Here is a 26,980-nt window from a genome sequence, read left to right as displayed (position 1 = left end):
GCTTGATAAGGAGAGAGCGAATCGTGTGGTCCCTATGGTTCAAAATTCTGACAGTGTGGAGGTGACTGACCCTGCTGAGATTGTGGAATGTTTTGCTGTCTATTTTCGTGTGGTCTACTCCACGGTGTCCGACACGGACGAGGATGACTCTCAGCTCTTGCTGAGGGATATCATGCTACCCTGCCTGTCCCAGGAAGATCGGGAGAGTATGGAGGCATCGTTGTCAGTCGATGAGATAGCCACTGCCATTCGTTCCCTCCGTTCCGGTAAAGCCATGGGGCCGAATGGCCTGCCCATTGAATTATATAAACTTCGCGCAGACAAGGTCGCACTGTACCTCGTGACATGTTCCTGGAATCGTGTGACCTTAGCTACCTTCCCGTTGATCAGCGCCTGGCTACCATAGTGGTAATTCCCAAAGAGGGCAAACCTCGTGACCGCTCTGCCTCATACCGGCCTATCTCCCTACTAAACGCAGAGCCTAAAATTCTCGCGAAGGTTCTTGCCAACCGCCTCCTCACTGTTATTTGTGACCTGATCCATCCGGATCAATCGGGCTTTATCCCACACCGGAACACTGCTCTAAATCTGCGTCGCCTTCAAGGCGTTCTTGCGAGGGCGGAGCTTCTGTCTGAACCGGCCATCTTTGCTTCCTTAGAAGCCACGATGGCCTTTGATACAATAGAATGGCCATATCTTTGGGCCACTCTTGAGAAGTTCGGGTTCGGTGCGGGATTCATTAGTTGGGTGAGGCTACTGTATGCGGACCCACTGGCTCGGGTGGTCGTTAATGGTAGAGTTTCCCAGTCCTTCGCAATTGGGAGGGGTACTAGACAGAGGTGTCCGCTGTCCCCCCTGCTCTTTGCCCTTGCCCTGGAACCGCTCGCTGCCTGGCTCCGATGGGAACCCTCGATAAAGGGCATTCGTTGGACCCCTGACTTTGAAGATCGGGTGTCGTTGTACGCGGACGACATTCTTCTGTACCTTACCTCCCCCGTAAGTCCCTTAAAGTCCTCTTTGATGTCCTAACTTCCTTTGGCAAGAACTCCGGGTTGATTATCAACTGGTCTAAGTCCTGCGTATATGTTATCTCGGGTGGTCTTCCTCCCCTACCGACCAGGTTTCCCATTCAGGTTTCCCACTCTGGCTTTAAATATTTAGGGGTTCATATATCGTTGGACTCGGCTGCCCGTTACGAACATAATCTCCTTCCTCCTTTGCGGCGCTTGAAGCTCGACGTGGATCGTTGGCGCAGATTACCGCTGTCCCCACTTGGTCGAGCGGCGCTGTTTAAAATGATGTCCTTACCCCGATTTCTCTATGCACTCCAGAACTCCTTTGATATCATTCCTACGCGCTACTTCCGGGAGGTTGAGGGACTCCAGAGAAGACTTGTCCGGGACGGCCGAGTGCGTATTGCTCTTTCGAAACTGACCCTCCCCTGGTACGATGGGGGTATCGCTCTCCCGGACATCAGGAGGTACTATTGGGCCTCCCAGTTGTCTGCCATTAACCATGCCACCTACGTTCCTGGGCCAAATCCAGCCTACGCTATGGACAAATACTTGTTGCCCGGTGGCGACTTTAACAGAGCACTCTACTCTCGGACGACGGGGAGGAACCTTACGGGACCCACTAAAATTGCAGTGCGTGTGTGGAGAGATGCAAATGTGGCTCTGGGATGGAATGATCGATTGACGCAGGCGACCCCTTTGTTTGCTTCTGAACGATTGGGGTGCCTCTGGACGACAAAAGGGTTTGAGAACTGGGACATGATTGGACTTAGCAGAGTGGGTGATCTTTGGGTGAAGGGTGCGGTGAAAACATTCGCAGAGCTTCGGAGTGAATATGAATTGAGTGAGCGGGAGTTCTTCAGATATGCGCAGGTGCGACATGCTTTACTGTCGGTCTTCACGAACGGTACTGTGGTACCTGAATCTTCCCCACTTGAGGATCGTATACTTGACGGCCATCTGCCTGATAGTACGATTTCCTTGATCTATAAAAAGTTGATCAACAATTGGGCAGATCTCCTCGTGCGCCTCAGGGAGACCTGGGCTGGAGACGGGTTGGAATTGGACGACGAAGTCTGGCAGTCTGCTCTATCCTCCCCTAAAGAGGTTGCCATTCCGGCCCGCGTCCGCCTTGTTCAGCTTAAAATTTTTCACCGCGTGTATGTAACTGGTCCTCGTTTGGTTGCCATGGGTTTTTCGTTGGACGGGTTGTGTAGGCGAGGCTGTGGAATGAGTGCCACCTTTCTTCATATCCTCTGGGAGTGCCACGAGGTCGCTACATATTGGCACCGTGTGCATGCTGTGATGGAGCACGTCACTGGGGTCGCTCTGTTGCCTGAGGCTCGGAGATGTTTGCTGAATGTGTGGGAGCCGAATGATTACAATGTTGTCCAGACTCGGTGGGCTGCTCTTGGGAACATGATTGCCAAGAGGAACATCGCGCAGCTCTGGGGTTCCCAACGGCCTCCCACCGTGTCACAATGGAAGGAGAACATGGACTGGTGCATGTTCAGGGAGAAGACAGTCTATTTGGCTAGGGGCAAGCCTAGGGCGTGGAGTAAAATTTGGGGCCAATGGAATGCGTATCGAGGAGACATCTGCACTCCCCCCTCGCAGACATCCCTGACGCCTCTCTGTCCCCCTGACCTCTGAGGTTCCTCGATACTATATTCCTTGATTGAATGTCCTGACCTCCCCACTGCCTCCCCCTGCATTGGTTTTCCAATGTTCTCCTGATCCCCTATCAGTTATGGTAGGTCCCCAGAGTCGGAGCTCGACTTCATTTACCATGCCCGCGCCTTGAGTTGTTTTGTTCCTTTGTTTCTCATTGTTCCTTTTATAAAAATAAAAATCGCGTATCCTGTATGCATCCTTGTTGCCGACTGTGTATCCTGTACTTCTGCTGGACCTACCCTGGACCTGCTGCTATTTTACTGGCTGCCTATTTATTTGATGACCACTAGTGATGCCTGGCTCTCCCAGACTCCCCCCAGTAAATTGGAGTTAAAAAAAAAAGGTACTGGGATTGGGTGCACTTGCAGCAGCTGCAGAATCCAAAAATAGGGAGCCTTCCAGAGGAATTCTTCCTACATGAGCAAGAAAAATTATATGAGGCTTACCTAGATTTTATTGAGGTGCCGCGTGACAGGTCTCTATACATGCAGTTTCGTTTTGGTACCTTACCCGTATTTGAGGTATTGTCTAGATGGAATGGTCATACCTCAGTTGTGAAACCTTGCCCATGTTGCCTTGCTCTCACCGAAAATATTCCTCATGTTCTCTTTGTGTGCCCCGCATACAAGAGCCACAGACGCAAGTGGCTCAGGCCTATTTGTAGGTCCCTGGGCACTACGAGCAGTCTTACGGCCATACGTATCCTCAAGACAGACTCCAAGCTCCTTTTTGTCTGCGCAATAGCCAAGTTCTTGGGGTGTGCATGGGCTATTAGACACAAGGCACTTTCTGCATCTTTGTAGCTGTTGCTAGTTTTTGTCATTTAGTACATCCTTATTTTATTTCCCTTCTAATTTTTTATGCACTTGTATTTTTAACTGGAAGGTTTTTGCTTATTTGCACATATCAGAGTGTTTTAATGTTATTGTAAATAGTTCTTGTATATAGTGTTCGTTTTTAACTGGTATATCATAAAAATCTGTAACATTGGTTCTTTACTATGCTTATATGCGTTTATGATATTTGTGTCGAATAAAGCAAATTTTAATCGAATTGATAATAGATGGTGGTAGTTCAGAGGGGATACCATTATGATTGGTTTCTAGTTGAAAGAGAGACCCCTGAAAATGGGGGTCTTTCTTTCAGATTAAGAGAAATCTTGTGCTTGTAACAACAAATATCTGATCATAATATAATTTTATTGCCGAGCCTGGTGTGTTATTTAAGAACTTGATGATATGGATGATGGTTGAAATATGTTCATAAAATATAATGCTTAGTCACATGTTCCTCTCCCCTTTTTCCTGGTCTTGTGTGTCTTGGTTAGGTACAAATGTATCTGTGCCGTCGCATGTGGGTGCCCCACTCCTGTCCTCCAACCAGCTACTGATTGACCCAACCCTGGAGGAATTTCAGTTGGTGGACCTTTCCCGCAGGTTTCTAAGTCACGATTCTTTCTGGACGCTGCCACCACAGTTTTTAGGCAGCAAGGTGAGGAGTATGCGCATGGACAAGGGAAATGAGTTTCATTAGAGTAACAAGATCTGGGGTGCTGCCTCGAACAGTGTTTTGTAAATTTTAAATGATCCCTTTTGCAAGTCCTCTCTTGTCTTGGAGAGTCACAGAGGTGGTCTCCTGGATTAAGATTACCAGATGAGCACATTAGAGCAGCCCTGGAAACATTTGTAATCATTTTTATTGCAACTAACCGGCCTAGCTAGTGACTCTGAATCGGTGCCAAAATGCTCCTTTCTAGATGGTTTCATTGTAGTAGCCCCCTCGGAAATCAACCACCCTTCTTGACAGACTGCTTTGCCTTAGCAAGAGCCGAATGTAGAGCTGGTTACCAGACTCTTCTGTAGCTGAGCCTCTACGTTCTTTCCAAATTTGACTAGTGTCAAATTGAAGTAACTTTATTTCTCTTTAAGAACCTCTATCCACAATCGTTGTTCTGTTTTTGAGAAGCAAACTCTAATTTGTGCATTTGCTTTGCAGGTGGACTCCTATGGTGGATCTCTTAGTTTTAAGGTGCAATACGTGTTGACCCGGGGTCAGTCTGAACCTGTGCAGAAACCAGATGTGGTCATCAGTGGCAACGGGCGCAAGCTGGTCTCTGTGGTGCAAGGGCCTACCCGTCCGGCTATTGTGAACCAACGCAGAGTTCAATTTACAGAGGTGGGTACAATAGGGACTCTGTCTTAGAGGGAAGGGTGGCACTTTATTATGATGCACAACACCATGTACGTAATGCTGAAGGATGTCTCTAACCCTACTTGATTTGAAAAATGCCAAGTATGAGCCAATCTCAATATTACATGAATATAGTGAATAAATTAGGACAACACTATGAAACAATTGTTTATATTGGCTCTTTTATTTGCTTGCAAATAGTGATGTGTGCAGGCGAATTCTGCATCTAATGGCGAATTGACGTAAGTTAAGACAATTTAACTTTTTAAATAATATATATGAAAGATGTGGCTTTGACAGGTTTGAATTACTCTGCTTCAACAGTAAATGAATCATTTTTTATATTTACATGCTGTGCATCTATTCCTCCATCTAGTGATTGTGTCTGGAATTAGATCTCATTTGTCTTCCTTGTGTGATGTTGGACATGCGCTCCAGAAGTACCTTTGTGTGGTCTCCCTCTTCAGATTCCTTTTTCTGTAGTTGGCTCGAGAAGGATGATAGAGGAACACCAGATATTTTCTTCAATCATCGAAGAACAGATGTTTTTTCCACCGAGAAACACCGAAAATCATGGGAAGAACAGCACTCAAAGGCCAGAGGAGGGGAGTCTTCCCAACCCCTGGTGGAGATCCCGCTGGAGAGCACCTCATGGTCCGAGAATGCAGGGGCATGGAGAACACCCCGTTTAAGTTGTGTCCCAACTGCCATCATAAGTTTGCAGAGAGGGACCCCCATGTGGAGTGTAATGTATGTCTCCCAAACTACCATAGCACTGAGGACTGTGAGGCCTGCACAGAATGTGTCCCAAAAACCTTAAAGGCTAGAGTCAAACCAGGACTTGCACACCACTCCGTTGCCGATGCCACAATAACCAGGAGTCCCTAAAGGACCTAGGTTTCTAAGTGAAGATGAAGAGGGGAATGTCGAGGAAGCCGAATGGGCAGAGTTAGAGACCAAAGAGGGCATCAGCCACTTTGAGAGCATAGAGGTTGCAAGGAGAGCAACATGAGACAGAGTAGGCTGAGTAGCTGAAAGGCACATGTTCTAAATCTGCGAAATTCACCTCAGCATCAATGATGAAACACTCCACGACTGAAGGTTGGCCCAAGCAAGAAGTTGAAATGGCAACCCTCCTGCAGCCGAATGATTCTGCATCCCTCCGAAACCCTTGGAATAGAGGAAGATTGGTGATGACCGACCAGTCACTGAGGTGCCCTGAACACCAGAAGCACACGAAGAAGGGTGGGAAGAATTAGACGGCGAAGTGTACAAATCCACCATGCTTGAAGGACAGGGTCAGGTTGATGACACTTGACTGGATCTCAATGCCAAATTCCCCCTGAAGACTGTGCCAACAACTATCCCTCGAGGCCCTGGTCTCTGGACGACCTTTCCATGTGTAATGGACTCCACAAGAGGGAAGCAGACTCCTACGCGGATCTGCTCAAGGAAGAGAGGGAGGAAACATGCGTTCCCCTTGAAACACTGATGCTATCCCAGAATTCTAACTTCTATCTTCCAATGCTTCCCACCATCCCTGACCAAGGTAAGGAAGCCTACAATGGCTGTTACTCCTCGAGTGGAGGAAAAATGCACTCCATACAAGACCTCCCCAGAACATTAAGCGTACCGTAAAAGCAGAGACTCCTTTATAGCGGCGACATCCAGAAAGAGAAACAAGGCACCCACATCAACTGACCACCATCAGAAAACGAGAGCAAAAGAATGAATCGGATGGGAAAGAAGATGGAAAGGGAAGAAGCTATGCAATGGAGAATTGTGAATTAGAATACACTCCTTAACTGCTACTGCCACCAAACATGAAAGGAGATGGAAGGCCTCACATAACACCTTCTGGAGGAATATTAAAAAAAGGTCAAGAAAGTGATCTAGAAAGGCAAGAACATTGCTAACTCATGCCTCAAGTAAGCATTGGACGCAGCAGACACTGCTAGCAGGCTGATGTGCGCAGGTACAACCCTCAGGAGGCACACATGGATGAGAGTTTATAGATTCAATCCAGCGGTGCAGGCATCAGTGATCAACATGATATTCACAGGGGAAGCCCTCTTCGGAATTGCTGTAGACGAGGCGCTACAGAAGGTAAAGAAGGACAACAAGACTGCCAAAGTCATGGGTACTTTGCAGTTCAAGGGATCCTTATGGAGAGGGGAAATGCCCAACAGGAGGCCAACAGGCATGGGAGGATTCTCACCAGTGGTACAACAGCAAGACTTCAACTAACAAACCACATACCAGTCCACTCAACAACAGTGGCAGCATCCAGCGAGACAGCCCTTTTGCAGGAAACCAAGAGGTAGAGGTCAGCTTGCAGATGGGGATTGAGGGAGGGCAAGCAAGCAAGTGACTTTCCGTTCTTGCAATTCCACCACATAACATAAGCTTGAAGGGGAATAGTATGATTTCTCCAGGCGTGAAAGTCAGTCACCTCAGACAACTGGATTTTAAACAGATGACACGGTTACTGCATAGAACTCGAAGACACTGCCACCTGTTCCCCCAAAGGAAAGACCATAAAGGGAACAAGAACTCCTACAATTGTAAGTTAAAGATCTTATCAAAAAGCAAGCTGTCGAAACAGTCCAACCCCCTGCCCTTCATTACCAAACTACTGCAGATTTAGGAAACTCCTCATATCCCACCTGTTCTGATCTTCATCTTTCTCCTCATCCCTGCTTCCGCAACAGCGCCGAGATGCCCCTGGGTGAGTTGTGCACTATATTAAATATAAGTATTGTAACCTAATAATACTAGACCTCAGATACCTAAACAAGTTCATATGAGCACAACACTTCAAGTTAACATCTCTACAAGAGGTAATCCCACCTCTAAGGGAGGAAGATTACATACCCACCATAGACCTAAAGGATGCCTACCTACACATACCAATGAATCAAAGACACAGAAGGCACCTCTGATTCTTCTTCAACAAGGTGCACTACCAGTTCAGAGTGCTACCATTCAACTTAAAATCTGCGGGGGTTCACAAAATGCCTAGCTGCAGAAGCGGCACACCTGAGAAGACAGGTTATACACATCTACCCTGACCTGGACATACAGCCATTGCCATGCTACAGTGTTTCAGCTAAACCTTAAACAACAAAAAATCTTCTTCACACCTGGAGGAGCTGAAAGTATTCCTGGGAGTGACACTGGACTAGAGGATAGCACATGCATACCCAGTCCCCAAGGGGACGAAATCTATAAGAGCTAGCTGACCTCCACCAGGAGAGTCCGTGTCTGACATTGAGGATGGTCATGAAATTAATGGTCATGATGGATTTGTGTATCCCCTCATACAGCAGCAGGAATGCAGATGCGGACCATGCAGGAATGACTCTGCAACAAATGGTCACAAGCCACGGGGAGCTGAGATGATTTAATGGCTGTCACTGCAAAGGTTCACCAGGAGATAGAATCGGTGGAACCAAGTGAATGTTGGTGTTGGGAGGACCTTCAACTTACCAGCTTCTGCACTGATCACAACAATGGACGCATCCCACAAGGGCTGGGAAGCAAGCAAACCTGGACATCCTGAAAGTCAGAGGACTCTGAAGTCCAGCGAATACATTGAAGCAAAAACTTTCTGGAACTCAAAGCTGTCTTGCTGGCACTAAAGGCCTTACAGACATATATATAAGGGGACCGACAGTACTGATGTAGATGTAAAACTTTACAGCAATGTTCTAACTCAACAAACACAATGGAATGAAGTCATTACCACGGTCAAAGTTAGCACAGGAGATATGGAAGTGGGCGCTCCAATGGAACATGACCCTAGTAACAAAATACCTCCCAGGAAAACAGAACACGGAAGCAGACATCCTAAGTATACGAGAAAACCCCTCCCACAAGTGACAGATGAAACACCAAAGTACTGGACGATGTGTTCAGATACTGGAGCACCCCAGGCATAGACCTGTTCGGAAGTCCAGAAAACGCAAAATGCAGAGACTTCACATCCAGATTTCCACACCACCAACCCAAAGGGAATGCCCTGCCGATAGACTGATCAGAGAGATTTGCATACACCTTTCTACCAATTCCCCTGACCCCAAGGGTATTGTATAATGCAGGACAGCCAAGGAGGTCCCCTGTACTCCTCGTCCCAGACCAACATGGTATTTGGACCTCCCATAGATGTCCATCGGTCAGATCATACTCATAAGAGCAATGCAGTACCTGCTAATACTGCAAGACAGAAGAGTATGCCATCCAGAGCCAACCACACTCAACCTAACAGCATGGCTCATGAGTACCTAGATTTTAGGCACCTTCATCTTCCCCCTCAGGATAGTGGAAATCCTTAAGGAGTCAAGAAAACCAAGGCCACATAAATGCTATACAGCCAAGTGGGTCAGATCCATTCACTGGTGCGGGGACCACAAGAAGCTAGACACTAGGATGGAGATCAGTACTGTGCTAACCTACCTCTCACTCCTGCTAGACAATGGCCTGGCCAATGCGTAATTAAAGGTACACTTAGCTGCCATAGTCGCATACATGAGAGGAATGACGGAGAACAGCTTATGGACACTACCGCTGATGAAAAGATTCATGGAAGGGTCAAAAAAACAGGGGGACTACCGATATGGGCACCCACACCATTGTGGAAGTTCAACATAATACTCACATTACTGATGACAGAACCATTTGAGTCCATGTATAAATCAGAACTGGGGTCTCGAACTCTAAAACCTGCGTTTTTGATATCGATCATGTCACTTCGCAGGTTGAGCGAGCAACACACACTTACCATCCTGGAGCCATACCTTCAGATTCACAAGGACAAGGTAGTGCTAAGAACAAACATGCAGTTTCCACCAAAGGTAGAATCACAATTTCACGTCAACCAGAGCATCCTATTACCCGCCTTCTTTTATGAACCAAAGTCACAGGCTGAAAGGGCACTGCACTCCCTGGACATGCAGAGAGAACACAGGCTACCTACAAGAGACTAAGGCAATAAGAAAGGGGAACCAACTCTTCATCGCCTTCACCAGGGCAAGCAAGGATACACCAATCATAAAAGGGACTATTGTGCAATGGATAGTGGACACAATCCAAACCTGCTAAACAAAAGCAGGGAAAACCTTACCTACCTACACAACCCAAGGTGCACTTAACAAGGTAGAAAGGTTCATCTCTAGCATTCCTGGCAAGCTTACACTTTAGCGACATCTGCATGGCTGCAACATGGTCATCCACACAGACCTTCACGAAACACTGCTATGTGGACGTCAAGATAAACAAGGACTTACCATCAAATGGTGGTCGCCAAACTCCATGGAAAAAAAGAGAAGAAAAACAAGACCTGATTCCGGACCCAATCCCTAAAAGGGGGAATACATGCACAGCATGTGAATCTCAAACGCTCAGGCTGCAAAACTACTCCTACTGGTAAGTAAACATTTTGTTATTCCCTCATAAAAGTTTATTCAGAGCACCATTTGGGTGCTTCTAAGAGCAACTGACCAGATCGAGGGAAAGAAAGAGGAAAGGCGGAGTGTGATGACTGGGTGGCAAAGTGAGGGACAGAGCATCTGTGATGGGGTCGGATGAGTAGGAGCAGAGTGTGCATGTTGAATAGGAGCTGGGGTGAAGAAGAGGCAGAGCGCCTCTGATGAATAGGCGCTTGATGAAGAGAAGCTGGGCATGTATGATATTTGAAGCAAAGAGGCAGAATGCCTTAGATGAGTAGTGCTAGAGTATGTGACGAAGCTTGGATGAAATGATGCGGAAGAAATAAAGAGGCAACATGTGATGAAAACCAAAAAAGGATGAATGGAAGCAATGTGATTGAACCTGTGATGACTGGAGAGAGACAGTGAGGAAAGGTTGAGTGATTGTGATGAAAAGAGATACATTATGAGGAGAAAAAAATCTGAATTGGTTGGGAAGAATGATTGAGGAGAACAGGAGCATCTTTGACCAGAATGGGGATTGAGACGGAGCCTATGGCGAATGGAAGGATTGGGATACCAGAACCATAAAACTGTGATGAATGGGAAGAGCTGATGGATAAAGGAAAGTGGTATAGAGAGCTTGTTTATGCATGGAGGTTCATAGTGAGGAGAAGAGAGATGGATCAGTGATAAATGAGATCGAAAAGGAAGAAGCTGACCAAGAGCCCTGCAGAGGAGATGCCAAGGCTCTCAGACGTGATGAAAGTGAGCAGGAGAGGTGGGACTTTGTGATGGGTGGAGGAATACAGTGAGAGAAACCACATCTTGGATAAGTAACTTGAGAAGATATCTGCCATTCCCAGCAACCAAGATGTATGAGATACAACTGGTTGACAAGTCTTAGAGTAATGTGTGCTCATTAGAAGTATTTTGGCAAAAAAGGTGAAAATGATTGGCAGAGGGGCCAGGTGCTCGTATTGTGACCCAGTGCAACTAGATCAATAGAGCATTTCAGATTCACAAACTTGATAGCGTGAGCAAGCTTTACTACCCTCCAGGCTCCCCTACACTCACTGTGCATGTTGTCTTGATTTTTGGGACTGAAAGCACAAGACGTCTTTAAAAATGAAAACCTTGACCTTGGAATATACCTCAGAAATTGGCATGTGAGAGAGAGCATGGCATGTTCGTAAAAGGCCCAATGAACCACACACAGGTCTTACAGTGAACTCTGCAGAACACAGGCTGCCAGATGATGGCCAGACACGCTCCTCACTCGGTCTAAGCAAGGAGGGTAATGGCCGCTGCAGATTGAACATTTTAGGACCTTGCCAGGGTATTTTCCTGGGGACCCAAAAGAACACCTAAGCGGTTATGTCACACGTGTTATGTCACTCCTGTTCAGGGCGTCCCATCCCTTTCAAAAAGCAATTTGTTAGGTATGTTTCAAAATTTTGTGATCAACATCCAGTTGCAAAATATTGAAATTTTACCAACTCATAACCTGGGGTGGTTATCCAATTACAAAAGGGAAGGGGACTGTTTGCAACACCTTACCCTTTGTAAGGTTGATGTGAGTAGACAGTGGTCTATGGGTCTATTCTCAAATAAGCTTTTAGGAAGTTTTCAACTTTTTTTGAAATGCAGCCTTGATTGCTTTAAGGAAAACAGCATGTATTTAAATAAACAGTGACCACAGACATGCCGGTCTGCTGTCTCCAGCTGGCCACCATCCCTGTGATGTCAGCCAGTGGTAGTGAGACAAAATTTGCATCCTACCTTATGAATATTGATGAGCCCCATTTCCATTCAGATTTATTTTAAGGAATATTTTAGTAAATAGATCTGTTTGTAAAATTCCACGCTGGTCTCAAAAAATACTGGTCACAGTCTGCAACCAGTATTTTGTGACCATTGTTTTGTACATCTGACAGTCAGTCGCGGTTTTAGTATTTTTTGCAAACTGGTACATGCTGCTGCCAGTGACATCAGTTAGCACTCTGAAAGGGGTTCTTACAGGAAGGTCCTACATTCCTCTCTATACCAACATTTAAACTTACGTGGGTTGAGGTATCAACCAAAACCCCCATGGCGAATCTCCTCCATCATTCGGAATGGGAGGTTCGGGCTGGGGAGGATGAAAGCGCCTTCCCCGCCGAGAACAGACGGCATGGAGCGTAGTTGGTGCTGCGGGGCATTCCTAAATGGCTGCGCCCATAAAGAAGCAGCGACCCCTGCACTGAGAACCCGTTTGCGGTGGCAGAAATAGCATCCGAGCCCCTGGGTCAGGAGGGGCTCCCTCTCTGCCTCTGCTTGCCTCGTACTAGCCCAGAAGCTCCCCATGTTGAGCGTGGAGTTGGTGAGAATCAACAGGTGCCGGCCCGCTAGCGGATTCACGTGGTCGTACACAGGCTGTGACAGAAGAGGAACCGAGGCAGCGGCGCTGCAGCCCCCCCAAGATGGTGGCATCTAACTCCTGAAAGTGAGCGCCCCCCTGTGGGCGGACCGGCGAGGAGGAGGACAACAGTGGGGGCTCGGGACTGGGCTGGGCCCCCACCGATGAGCTGAGTGCTGGCTTAGCACCCTATAGGGGAGAGAGAAGCAGTGAAAGAGCGGTGGATGCAGCCTTGCCTGGGGGAATTAGCCTGAGCTACAGCTGGGGAGAGCACTGGGGCTGAGACCAGCATGCTGTTTCCGCCCACCACCACCCGGCCCTCTGGCCATCTCCACCTCCTCCCATCTCCACCTCCTCCTCTGGGATCCCTACAGACCCAAGACCACCACCCATAAGTGCAACACCACCTGAACGCCTGGCTGAACGACGGCAAGAATGTCATGCTCTGTAGGTATGTAATATATAATTGTCCCATCCTAATCACTTTTCAAAATGTAATCTTGAGTGATTTGCAACTTGTGTATATGTAACTCTAACCACTAATATCTTTAGTAGACGTATGTACTTACTACCGTTCTTATGTGAATTTAGAGCTATTCTGTTTATATCTTTTCCTTGAGTGAATTTTCAACTTGTATATATGCAACTCTAACAACTTGTATCTGTAGTAGACGTATGCACTTACTATCATTCTTTTGTGAATTGAGAGTTTTTCTGTTTGTATCTTTTATGTAACTCATGTACTCTGAAGTCCTTATGTAAGGCAACTGGTCCTTTTGTAAAGTGCTTGAACACCTTTGGGTAAAGTTTGCGCTATATAAAATCGCATTAAATAAATAAAATAAATAAATTCTGGTATCTGTGATGGAATGGCGGAGCATCAAGAGTGTCTTTTTGCACATTATATTGTACATTAATTGTGGAGCTAATTAAAACTAGTTTCTAGGTACATTTGAGGGAAAACTAAGAAGTATTTATCAGACAATACTTAAAAAGCTTTTAACATCTGAAAACAGTCCTCAGCATTCTGGTTTATTCCGAATGGCATCTGAATATCCTTCCAAAAACATTGAAATCCATCTTCCGGTGCTTGCAGAATGAGGTAACCTGGCTGTCGTTGAGCAGGTGGAGGCAGTATTCTCTAGGCCATTTTCAGTGATCTCCTGCTTCTGTCAAGAGTGTAAGTCTTGAATCTGTAAAAACTATTAAAAAAAAATTAAACTGCATCTGCCATTTGCATTTTTTTGAAACATTCCCCTGGAAGCAAACTTTCCTTAAGGAGTGCCTGGCGTTAAGGGTGCCAGATTTTCATAGTTCAGATGGTCTGCCGGAACCATTGCATGCTGAATTTAAATCCCAAATAAATAGTGGTAGAGGCTTCCTATAGTGGACCCACTATCTTTGTGGTGCCTTTACGAAGAGAACATGCAAATATTCCTACTGCTTTTATAAAGTTGCTGAAAACGAAACCTCATCGAATTGATAATGCAGACTCAGCGCCTACTGGTCTGCAGGATCCTCGCCAACTGTTTCTGGCTTGATTCTCTGTTCGAAGTTAGTCAACATATTAGAAATTTGACATGGAATTCACTCCCTGTACGTCAATCACTATTGAATGTGTCATCACGCCAATAATAATAATAGTATGGTATATGTGGCCCCCTTGAGGATCTTGGATAATTGCAATATCACATTGTGGCCAATACCAATTCAGAATTTGAGTGTAGACTAAACACAATTGAGTTTCTCCTGCTTCCCATTTTACCTCTCCGCATTATTAGCACTAGAAAACTACATCCACACGTTTACGTACACATGGCAAATGCAGGCACTGTGCCAAAATATTCCCTTTGCAGCGCTCGCTGCTCCTCTATTGTGCCGTCTATCTTCAGGGAAAGAACACCGCTTCCTACTCCCTCACACTTATTCTTTTGGCATCAAGAATTGGATGAATGCCTTCTGAAGATGGTAGAAAGGCAAGGATGTTATTCCTCTTAAATACAATTTCACAAATTTGAAGCGAGAATATCAGACCGAAGAGGCCATATTAACTGCTCAGATTTTGACATTGTTTCCTACCAACAATACTTTAGTTGCTTAGTTATTTAAAATTGTCAGAATACAAATTCGTTTTTATATGCGAGTCTGTGTCTTCTCATACCAGAGCAGTTTCTGCTTTGGCTATATTTTCAGCAATTGCAGCAACACAATAATTGTCTTTTGCTGTGCTCCACATTACATTGTGCCAAGGGAGACTGTCTGTGTGGTCCTTGTTGCTTCAATTGGTGAGCTATCGTGTGAGAAAAGTGGGTGGCTTCCCAGCAGGACAGTGCCTCTTAAAGGTTAATGACAAGGAGTCTGTGGCTTCTTTTGCTTGTCTGACGTGAGAGTGACTGTTCCGCACCCCCAGCAGCCTTTGAGCGGCACCAGCCTGTCAGGCCATCTCACTATGAGATTACATGTCACCCCATTTATGGTCTTGGCTTCTGTGCTGACCGATTAAGTGTGATATCAAGCCTATGTTTATTAAGATTTTGTTTTCACATTATGACTTCTCGTTCTCAAGATTTTTCTTTTACAGTGTTGATCTCTTCAAACACTGCTCTACCATTACCTCATTTAACAAATGTTGTGGTGTCCTTGCCTGGTCGAAAAAACTTCAGGACTCCTCCTCCTTCTCCTTATTTGCCATTACATTCTTAACCAGTACCTTGTCCGAGGGTTGAGGTTGGGGTGAGGGTGATGATTTGGGTCGGTTTGTGAGAAGTGAGGAGAGGTAAAGGTTATAATGAGATCATGGTGTTGAGGAAAGCTTTGTTTCTTTATTAAGTTTACATATATGAGCTAATAGTGGTTATCAAAAAGTTATTGATTCTTGAAGGATTACCTAAATGTTTTACAGCTAATGTCTTCGTTGTAAAGGATAGGTTAAATGTTACATGTAACAACATTAGAAATCAGCGTAGACAAAGCCAGGGGGTTTGGCTTTATTGTGTCAGCGCATGGAATCTTGTGCATTCATAAATGCTGTGCACAAGTGCTGGGTAGAGCATCAAAGCCTGCCCTATAAGCTTCCCCAATTTTAAGGGGTGGGTCGGGAGGAGTAGAAAGCTAGCCTTACTTTCTGTATGGAAGTCATAAAGGAGAAATAGAATTGAATGTGACGAGCAGCATGATGAATGAGTGTACTTTTCATTTGTGAAATAGTCTCTCATGCATTCCAATGGAAGTACTTGGAAGGTGGAATGACACTCCACATAGCTAATGGCATGAGGTGAGGGAGTAATACTTTCCCTGCTAGAGCCAAGCATACTCTGCATATTGTAAAGAATCGGTTACCATAAGTCTCACAAATGAAGGCCAGACCTAAACTCAATCTAATCAGTAAGACAAACTGTGGGGATTTGTAAAAGTGACTGTATGGTGTCTTTTTGGCTTTAACTTCTCTTGGCATGCCTATTGCTGTTTGATTATAGATTGTGAGTCACCGGCAAACCTTCCTTTCAGATGTTGTGTAGACTATTCTACAGTGCTAAATCTCAGAGGAGAGCAAATTTCCCAAAAGGAAACATCTGTTTCCTTCCCTGCCAGTACGCGTAGGGGTTGGCTGGTTCAATACAATGATTTCAGCGTTCAGGATCTTAGTGAGAAGCAACAGAATGAAAGTCTTCGAACCTCATTGGCTGCTGATGTCCAGCAAGAATCCTAGTATCCTGTAATTAATCCCGTTCCTAACATTGCTTAAGCCTACAAGCTTGCCTGAACAAGGAGGGGGAGGCTCATCCTGCAAGAGCAGCATAGATTAACTATTTTCATCACAGTGAGTGGTGCTGGCAAGTCAGAAAAGGTTCCCAAAGGAGAAGAAGATTGCTGCATATCGTGTCTGGGGATTAAACTCCAAATAAGTCACCCAGCAGCCTTTAGGGATTCATTTGCCAGGAAAATCACCTGCATAAATATCACTGACCAGTGGACTGTGAGTGGTCTACGTAGCTCATTGACTAAATGAATCTTTACGAAAACCTGAAATTTCTGTTTTTGTAATTACATTTCCTGTCTGTGGGTGTAATGCAGCACGTTGTGTGATATCTTCCAAACAACAACTTAAACTGAGCCACTGCTTTCTATCCTGGACTATTAATTTAGTGCAAAGGTTGGTGATTATCAAAGCACTTGGGCTATATTTCACATAATTGCATACTTTCATCTGAACCTTTGAAATCAAAACTACTTCTCTGCACCCATACCCAGCAGAGCTCACCTGTGTGATCAGATTTCTTGGTGGATTTGTCCAGAATCAATTCACCAAGCTAGTCCTGGGTGTGGAGGATAGGATTTCCACTATAATACTATCTATCCATCGAAATTGTTTCGGCCCTGAGCTAATCTTCTGACTTGATGTTGTGTATAATGGCAAAATATATGTCCATAGGGAAATCATTCAACATCAATTATAAGTCCAAATATTGTCAAATTCGTGATCAATAATATACTAATACAGGGAACAACAAGTTTTGAAATTTTTAACTATGGTTATTTAATTCCATTAGTTCTTCTTCAAAATGATTTACGATAGGGAACGTACATACTACTGATGTTTTACATTCACTTCACTGTAGTATCATGAGCACCTCTTGCTTATAAATAATATTGAAAACTAAACACCATATACTGTGAAATCAAACAAAACATTGCATACAGCTCATATTTTGTATAATCAATATATCCATATAAACAAGACGGTGTTCTGCAGATTCTGTATGTCTTCTACTCAGTAAGACATATATTCATAAATCGACCGGTCGATTGAGTCTGTCGTGTGTGGAACAAGCTGCTGCTGTCTGCGCGTGAAAGAAATATATATTCTGCATTTAACGAAGGAATTATGAATATATGTCTTACTGAGTAGAAGACATACAGAAGCTGGAGAAGTCTGGTTTACCATTAACCCCTGCGAGACTCTTGTGATGTAGGAAGATAAAATTTGGATGTGCAACTGTTACCGTCCTGATGATGGTCCCGTGGATCTTGTAGACCGACGTGGGACCGAAACGTCGACGAAAGAACACCGTCTTGTTTATATGGATATATTGATTATACAAAATATGAGCTGTAATCAATGTTTGGTTTGATTTTACAGTATATGGTGTTTAGTTTTCCATATTATTTATAAGCAGGAGGTGCTCATGATACTACAGTGAAGTGAATGTAAAACTTCAGTAGTATGTACGTTGCCTGTCATAAATCATTTTGAAGAACTACTATTGGAATTGACTAACCATAGTTAAAATTTTCAAAAATTTCAAAACTTGTTGTTCCCTGTATTAGTATATTAATGATCATGAATGTGACAATATTTTGACTTATAATTGATGTTGAATGATTACCCTATGGACATATATTATGTGATTATACATACCCAGTCCCTGGGGGATTATCGGGTTGCCCTATTTTGTTCTAGATTGATTTTATGTATAGCATAAACCTAAAACTCAACATACTCTACAACCAGGACTTGCCATTGGTGAGTTTATGTATATGGTTAAAAGTGGCAATAGTGATTAGGAAGTGCTGCATGTACTGCCCTTATGTAAGTGTGGGTTTGCTCTTTACCTGTGGTGTTCAAGGGAGTGGTCCCTCATAACCTCCGAGGTGGTGAGACGCTTATCGACCTTGCGTCATCATGCTCCCATTGTTTGGTGCTGGGGGTTCACATTTACAGCCACAACGATTTGAAACCCTTTTACTAATTGTGAACTTCACTGGATCATGTGCTTCTGTTGTTGGCGGAACACTGAAGGCAAATGGAGAGAAAGCCTCATCAGTTGTTAACTTGTTGACCACCGCAATAGTTTGTGTGTGCAATGTTATTTGGAGCATATAATGTTTTCGGAAATATATTTGCTTTCATCAGTAAAAGTTTAATTGCTGCATCATATAAATCATTAATTTCCCATTTAATAGCCATTTAGAGCTCATTGCGAGTTGCTTGTAATCTCCGATAGGCAAAGTAATGCAGTTGAGCAGACCTATCTGGGTGGATTACGAGTAAATCAATAAACCTGGAGGCTTTAACAATTTTCCCAGGGACTACGGCTGCTCAAACAAGCTGCAATCCTCAGACAGAAATGGGGCCAATAATGAGGAATAACCCTGGGAATGGGATGTGGTAGATTACATCCCCTGGTTATTTCCAATTTATTCCTGGACACACGGTATCCAGCTCATAAGGATGCAGTTGTTGTGACCCCCAGAGTGTCAGAACCAGCCAGTAATGGTGACTTTGAGGTCAAGAGTACCAATCCCATACTCACTGTCAAAACTCCTCATTGTTATAAATGTTTCAAATGCAAATTTGCTCAGCTTGCACAAGGATGAGGCTAATTCAGCCAGAAATAAAATTAAACAACACAATCTCTAACTTCTCCCAATATGCAGTCTCTTGTTCAAGAAATACTAAATGTGAGCAAATCTGTTTTTATTTTGTCTCATGAGCTAATTTATCATAAGGCCTAGTGCACATATTGGTACTAATCTGGTTAACACACTTCTTGTACCCAGATTTGCTTATGCTGTCTGTTTAATTTGTACATTTGCAAAGCCATTAGCGGAGGCCAGCATTAAATTGGAACAGGGATGGGGAGAGAAAACCAGGAGTAAGGGGAAGCCAGCCAGAAGAGAGTAAGCGTGACGCTGAGTTGCAGCATTGCTCGATGTGTGCATCCAGAGGGAGGCAGGAGACGGAAGGGGTGCTGGAGTGAGAGACGTACTCTGTTAGCAGAAAGCCAAAGGAAAGAGCAGGGCAGGAGTGCACTCTCATCAAGTACTAAGGAAGAATTAAACCACAGAAAAATAGTTGCATAACATCAGCGATCAAAAGTTATTCCTTAGCCAATCAAGAGAAATGATAGTTATGCTTGAGGATGGGACAAACTCAAGATTGAAAGAAAACCCCTCAATAAAGGCAAGAAGATTGAGATAAACACAAAAGCCATCAAGTCAATCACAAGAGGCTGACCCAAAGCCCTTCGTTTAGTATTGTATGTAATGCTATTTGGAACGGATAACTGTTGTGGTCTATAGCTTGATTGTAAAAAGGAAATACTGCTAGTGATACAGGCCACCTGGACTTTTTTCTCAGACCAGAGCTATAGGTATTTCCTATGTATATCTGACCAAATCAATCTGTTCTTGCACAGGAAAACTGGCGTCATGAGTCCGGTGCACCAGTGACCCGAGAGGACCTTCTGATGACCCTGCAGAACTTGGAGAGCATAATGATCCAGACAGTATATGACAATAAGATGGCGAGCGTTGGGCTGAGTGATGTGGCCATGGACACCACCACCGTGGAGTTTACCAGCCTGGGTAATGCCCATGGCGTGGAGGAATGCAGGTAACATGTCTACAGTTCACTAGTTTGGAAAGTTTCAGGGTGAATAGAAGGAACGGTTACGGGTGGGCTAAGTAAGACCAACGTGTGCATTTATTCAGGTTCACCCAGCACTAAAATGATGTCAATGACTATTAGATGCGGGGAAAAAGGTAACCCATCCATTTTTTGTATTCCTTGACATAAATAGATAGAGGCTGTTCAGTGTTCAAGTGCTGATTGTATTCAGGTACTTGTCTGCAAACAGTTTAATTTAACCATGGGAAATCCTGATAATGTATTAACAACAATACTATTGAACCCTCTACCTTAAAATTTATATGTATGTAGTTTCCAAGAATCAGATGTACTAAGAGATAGGTTGCATACAGTGTTGCAGATGGCGCACAGACATTTAGCAACCTGTTTGACTTTGCAATGCAACCTAAGTACTGATGAGCTGCATTGCTAAATCTGTAGTCGCTGGGGATTGTTGGACTTGCCTAACGAATATTAATTAGGAAAGTTGCAATTTGCAACTGCTCGTGATTGGTTACAGACCCACCAATGGTTGCCAGCAAGGAACAGTCTACCATCCCTGTGTTTGCATTCCCAATCGTGAAAAATCTTTTTAGATCTCGGCTAGACAGCGCATCTGTTCTCTTTGAGACATTTTGTTTCCAATCAATGGTTTTGCAGCCTCCCGTAGCTTACCATTGGTTAACTTCAGTGTCTCTCTCATTTGCTTCGTTCCCGTTTGTGAAGTCATGCATGCATGTATCATGTCGTCTTCTGTTTGGCCCTCCCCTGCAGCATGGACCAAGTACTTATGTTCTTTCACTGCTCCCGTTTTTGGAGTTTTTTTTTCTTTATGTTCAAGCATTCCATTTGAGTGCTTGTGTTTTCAGGCATTCTCCCATATCCCCGTTCATGTTGCTTTTTTCCTCCTTCCACCCACTGCCTCAGTCAGTTTCTTCTCCACCTCCCCAGCTCATGTTTCATCTCATCCCCCACAACCTGCACACCTTCATTCGTGTTATCGGTTTTCTTGTTCATTTTTTGGGGGGGGGATATCTTTTGTGTATTGCGAGCATCCTCTCTGAGAGGGAGCAGGTTAGGGGGAGCTGCCACTAGTCCGTGCTTGTCGTGTGGATCCGTTGTGTACAGAAGTTGCTCCTTAATGCAAAAGCGGATCCCTTTCTGTCTGCTCCCTCCCATTGTAGTGTTGGTCCCCCTACTCCACCCAAAACAAAATGCTAGGAGACTGACACCACTGACCGTATCATAGTGCTTTTTTTTACCTTTTCCGCATCTGCCCTCCACCCACTTCCTTATTGTAGCTTGCCCCTTCCCCCCGGTCCCACCCCCTCCAGTCAGTCATAAGAAGTGCTATGACCCAATCGGTGCTGCCTGAGCTGGAACACTTTTTTCCATGGCTTTCAGCCATACTGACAGCGGTGCTGCTATACAACACGACTAAAAGAAATTGACACCACCTATAGCGGTCGCATTTCCCAGACCTATAGGCTGTGCCATTGCTTATTTTATAAATAGCCCTGGACGCTTTATATTAAAAAAATAGTTATAGTTTGAAAAAACTTCAGAAGGAATAGTCAGTGGTCCACTGGGTGGCAGCCCACTCCCCTCCCTCAAGACTGTCGACACACGTCGACATTTTCCCCTGCGAATCACAAACCACTGATGTATGCTAGTGTGTCTAATTGTGATTCAGAATGGATCACAAAATTACTTTAGTATACAGAATTATTTTGTGGATTGCAGGAGGTTGAGATGGCAAAATAAATTTATACATCTGGCCTGGGCTGCCAAACTTAACAGTGTGAATCTCACCCTCCCAAAATAGTTAATCTTCATATAGTGCCTCTGCGGTACGTCAGCAATGTTGTTTTAAGCAATACTGTTATTGACCTTGAAAGGTCACTAACCGTTTCAAAAACATATTGCAAAACGGATTGTATGACAAAAAATGTAAACAAGACCAAAGTAGAAAAATATGGCAGGAAATCTGAAGCTGTATATTGCACTTGTGTTTACCCAGTACCTACTTTTAACTTGTACAGCTATTTAGAGCAGGCTTTACTCTTCCTACATTATAGCCTTTCCAAACGGCTGAGCTCTGCCGTAGCTGAACTCCCAATTAGAAGGTGTGGCATAACTGCTAGAGCGGTCCACCTCGAAGCTGGGGAACAGGGTCTGCGTCTCGGCAGGGACGCTCAACATCCTGTGATTCTGGGCAAATCACTCAATCTCCTAGTGCCTAACAATTGAATTTGTCCTTCTGTAACGCAACTGGTGCTCATGTAAAGCGCTCGAATACCTTCGGGTCTAGCTTTCGCCATATAAAAAAAGAAAAAAATGATATTTATTTTGGTATTGCCTGGGTTTACAGAATTCAACCCAGCTTTTGCTGTTCAGTTTTCAGTTTGTTGGTTGTATGGAATATGTGGTCCTTTTTTAGGTTGTGCCTGGGCAGCACATGCACTGCTCTGCGAAGCATGCTGTATTAGAGTATGGACTTGAAGCTCCGGATCATATATTTCATTGCCTTGTGTCATTGTCCTTTGTTAATGCTGGCTTCTGATTCGTTACTAGGCTTGTTAGTACCTCCTTAGTAACTCCTTGTCTTCATTTGTAACCTCCCATTGGAACTGTCCCTTTGACTTCTATTGTTACACGGTATGTCTTATTCAGTTTGTAAACACAATTTTCTTTAATACGTTTCTCCTACTGTAGGCACGACCAGCTTTCCTGCATCATTCAGGGTGCCATGCGCGCTTTCACTTTCCAAGCAGCCCGGGACAATAGCAGCCGCCTCTTTGAAATGAAAAAGGTCTTGTATTTACAAGAGTTTGAGCTATTGGCATTGTAAATGGCAATGTCTTTTATTTATGTGTTAAATATCAAAACAGATAGATAAAAGGCATTGTCATTTACAATGCCAATAGCTTAAGCTCTCGCAAATGTGAGACCTTTTGCATTGCAAATGCTTGTTGCTCTTTGTAGCTGGTGTTATCTTTAGGTTGCTTTGGTGGGAGATCAGATAAGAACATTTTTTTCTCTCTCCGGTAATCTATCTTCCTTTTTTACAGATGCCCTGCAGGTTACTCTGGACTGTCTTGCGAAACATGTGCCCCTCAATTTGACAGAGTTCCTGGGGGGCCGTTCCTGGGTACCTGTTCTGGTTGTAATTGCAATGGACATGCCAGTTCCTGTGACAGTGTGACCGGCTACTGTCTGGTGAGTTAGAAATGGTTGTTAGAATTTAAAAGAGAAGGGGCAGAGTGCCTGAGCTTTTTAGGTCAGTAGGTTGTCCTCATAAAATTTGTCTGCACTTCCTACCAAAAAGCACTCCTTTACCAGTCTGTTTCATTGCAAAATTCAGTAACAAGAAATAAGCAATACCATTAACATTTGGTCTTTATTCTTCATTTCTCTTCTATTCAGAATTGTCAGCACAACACAGAAGGTCCTCAGTGCAACCAGTGTAAAGCAGGCTTCTTCGGAGACCCAACCCGTGGGACTTCAGATGCATGTAGGCCATGTGCCTGCCCATACATTGATCCCCGGCGCCGGTGAGTATTTGTTTTTTTCCATAGAACTTTGTTTTTTGGTCTAGTTTGAATGCTGTTATGTCTTGCCTTGATTGGGGAGTGTATCCAGAAGCCTGCTCTCCCATACACATGGGAATGCTAATTTCTTTCACTACAAAATCCTCATACAGTTTGAAATATGTTGTACTGATGAACTTTCATAGCTCGTGAGTGAGTTTTAGAGTCTGGAAACCCTGATTCAATTTACCAGGATGTTGGCATTTAATATAAAATCCACTGTTTGGCATTTGCAAGCCAAATTTACAACTGCTTACAGCTGTTTTGTTACTGAATGCCGTAATGTGAAAAATGCAAGTCACTTGGTAACAAGTTATTTCTATGAGGGAATAGGGGGTGAGACCTGAAGTCGAAGTGCATTTAAACAAATGTTTTGGAACTGTTATCATGAGAAAAATGAGAGCAGGACTAGTGAGCGTGGATCCGGTGTCAAATATGTGGCTAAAAGTAACAAAATATTCTGTACCTATTTTGTTGGGCTATCACTTTCATGTTTAGTAACATGCAGACTCTACTTAGTACAAAAACATTTTTGTAACTATCCTTTAAAAACACATACAACAGCTCAGCTGCTAACAACTTTACATGCCTTGTTTAAAGGCCTTGTCAGTGGTAGATTTTTATATATATATATATCTATATATATATATATATATATATATATATATATCTATATATATATCCTCCAGCCACAATCCTGACTGAATGAAGACGAGGCAAACCCAAATGGATGGTGCAAATTTTTATTCAATGCCTGACACCACCGCCATGACGCGTTTCAGCCCGCGTGGGGCCTTGATCCCATGACATGTGCAGAAGAAGTTACAGGTATTTAAAGTGCAAGTGCCTGACGTTCTTCCCTTTCAGCTAGTAAACATGGAAGAAACACTACTGAATAAACAGTATTGTATGGTTGTCAACTTACATTCACAAATATATCTCTCTCTGTAAAATACATAGATATACACTGACCATACTGCATTCATATGTTGCAATCTTGTATGTGCAAAAACAGCAATTCCTACCGTAAATAATATAAATATTATAATATTATAAATAGTGGAATAATAAACATGATAATTTTTTTAATTCATGCTCATTGGTCTGCTGTTTTTGTTAAAACAAAGTTGATACATGTTAAAACCAAGCAAATTACTGTTTAAAATACACCTGGTTAATAAGCAGTTGTTAAGAGGTTACATTTAATTTAGTCTTAAAAGGACCTCTTTGTGTTGTACAACAAACTGCCATTGGATGTCATTATAGATCCACCAACATTCTGCTGGTCTAACCAAGATTGTGCACGCCAATTATGCCCATGTGGGCCTATGGCTCTCCGGCCGATTAAGTTCCTGTACCCATGTATAACGAGCTTTCGGTAGTACATAAAAAATATCATTGTGCAAAATAGTGTTAACCCTGTGTGAAATTATATAAAAGGGACATTCCTTAACTAACTTTAAAAACAATTCTTGTCTTATGGTTTCAGGGAGGTAGATAACAGCTAGTCTGATATGCTAAATGATGACTATCTAATGAAAGTAGGTATAAAAATCTTCACTAGTGTTGAACCCGTTCGGAGCCTTACAGTCCATAAAAATTATATGCCTAGTTTCAAGTTTTCTTAGCTGAGCTTCACGGTTCCCACCCCTTCTCTGCGGTGGAATTATATCAATTACATAGTATTTGAGACCTGCCGTATTCTTGTTGTGCACTTCTCCAAAATGCCTAGCAACCGGGTACACCGTATCGCCGTTGGTAATGGTCCATATGTGCTGGAGTATCCTCTTGTGACCCTGCAGATTAGTGCTTCCCACATAGCCCAGGCCACAAGGACACTCCAGCACATATACTGCATACTCAGTCTTGCAGGTCAATTTGCTATGTATGATAGTAGGTTTGGTACTGAGTGGGATTATGTATTGTTTTATTTACTCCAAATCTACATGCTTTACACACAGAGCATTTTATGAATCCCTTACTACAGTTCAGCCAGGAACTGTTAGTCCTCACCTCTGGGCTGCTGGAAACTAGGTGATTGCTTAGAGATTTTGCCTTTTTGTATGCAATACTGGGGGAATGTCCCATTTGTTGTCCCAGAATGGGATCACTGGCTATCAAAGTCCAATGCTTGTTAACAATTTTGCGAATGCTCCTGTGTTGGCTACTGTATGTTAGAATTAGGCGAGTTTCATCCTGTTCTGTCTCTTTCTTGTATGGTGTGTTCACCCTAGTTCAGGATCTGCTGAGTTCATTAGTTTCCTGATTGCCTCATCAATCAGTCCTGATCGATAGCCTCTTCTCAACAGTCTTCCCTTACAATGATACTGCGCCTCCGCACAGTTCTGATCATTGCTACAGATCCTTCTGATGTGGAGCATTTCTCCGTAAGGGATGCTCCTGATCAGGTGGGCGGGATGATGACTATTGGCATGCAATCTAGCATTGCCTGCAGTGGGCTTCCGGTACATTCTAGTTCTCAATTCATTATCATGAATGTAGATCTCCACATCAAGAAAACATATTGCACTGTCGCTGATCTCACTGGTGAACTTGAGGTTTAAGTCATTGACATTCAAGTTGTTTATATATATATATATATATATATATATATATATATATATATATATATATATATATTCTTTATTTCGGCACAATTTGAGCAATAAAAGATGCATAAAACAACAATACATGATACATTTTATAAGTAACAATACATAGTTCGTTTTGTATTTAGAAGAGCGAATGATTTTACAGATGCTATTGGTGCGGCTAGGAAATCATCAATAAAACCTATAATTTAATTAAAAAAAGGCGTTTATAAAATTTACTTTCACCATTTCTAAAATACTATTCGCTAAAAAATTCATAAGTATATACAAGCCAATTGATAAGATCAGAGTACAGCACATTAGATTCAAATTGCTTTTATAGATTTAATCCCTTCTTATTGCGTACAAAACTTTTTGCGAGTAAGAATCTACTAACACCAAGTACGATCACTTGTCTAGTATCCAACTTAATAATCCTCAACGCCTCTTTGCATGATCGCAATCCTAAAATGTTGCATAGCGGCTTTATCCATTTTTTCCTGGCTATCTCGTAAGCTGGACAGAAAAAGAGGATGTGTTGTTCATCATCTTTTGTACAATTTTGACACGATGTACATAACTCACTGGACCTTGCTTCACTTGTCCTGGACCACCTGGCTAGAGTTAAATTGGTTTTCAACATTCCATACCTAAATTTCATGTATAAACTTTTACCCAAGGGTGGTT

General features: G+C 43.5%; 1 protein-coding gene across 19 annotated transcripts in view; it reads left to right on the top strand.

Moving 5' to 3' along the window:
- HSPG2 (heparan sulfate proteoglycan 2) overlaps nucleotides 1-26,980 on the top strand; it is a 936,289-nt gene that overhangs the window by 366,483 nt on the left and 542,826 nt on the right. For all 19 annotated transcript variants that reach the window (XM_086921606.1, XM_086921602.1, XM_086921600.1 and 16 more), the window contains 5 exons: nucleotides 4,015-4,178; nucleotides 4,683-4,862; nucleotides 19,901-20,097; nucleotides 23,184-23,331; nucleotides 23,539-23,666. In XM_086921606.1, the coding sequence (XP_086777732.1) occupies nucleotides 4,015-4,178; nucleotides 4,683-4,862; nucleotides 19,901-20,097; nucleotides 23,184-23,331; nucleotides 23,539-23,666 (817 nt within the window). The remainder of the gene's footprint in view (nucleotides 1-4,014; nucleotides 4,179-4,682; nucleotides 4,863-19,900; nucleotides 20,098-23,183; nucleotides 23,332-23,538; nucleotides 23,667-26,980) is intronic.

Source organism: Lissotriton vulgaris, chromosome 5, assembly GCF_964263255.1.
Source record: "Lissotriton vulgaris chromosome 5, aLisVul1.2, whole genome shotgun sequence".
NCBI lineage: Eukaryota > Metazoa > Chordata > Amphibia > Caudata > Salamandridae > Lissotriton > Lissotriton vulgaris.
The sequence above is the reverse complement of the archived record's forward strand: the minus strand, read 5'-3'. Positions and strand labels throughout refer to the sequence as shown.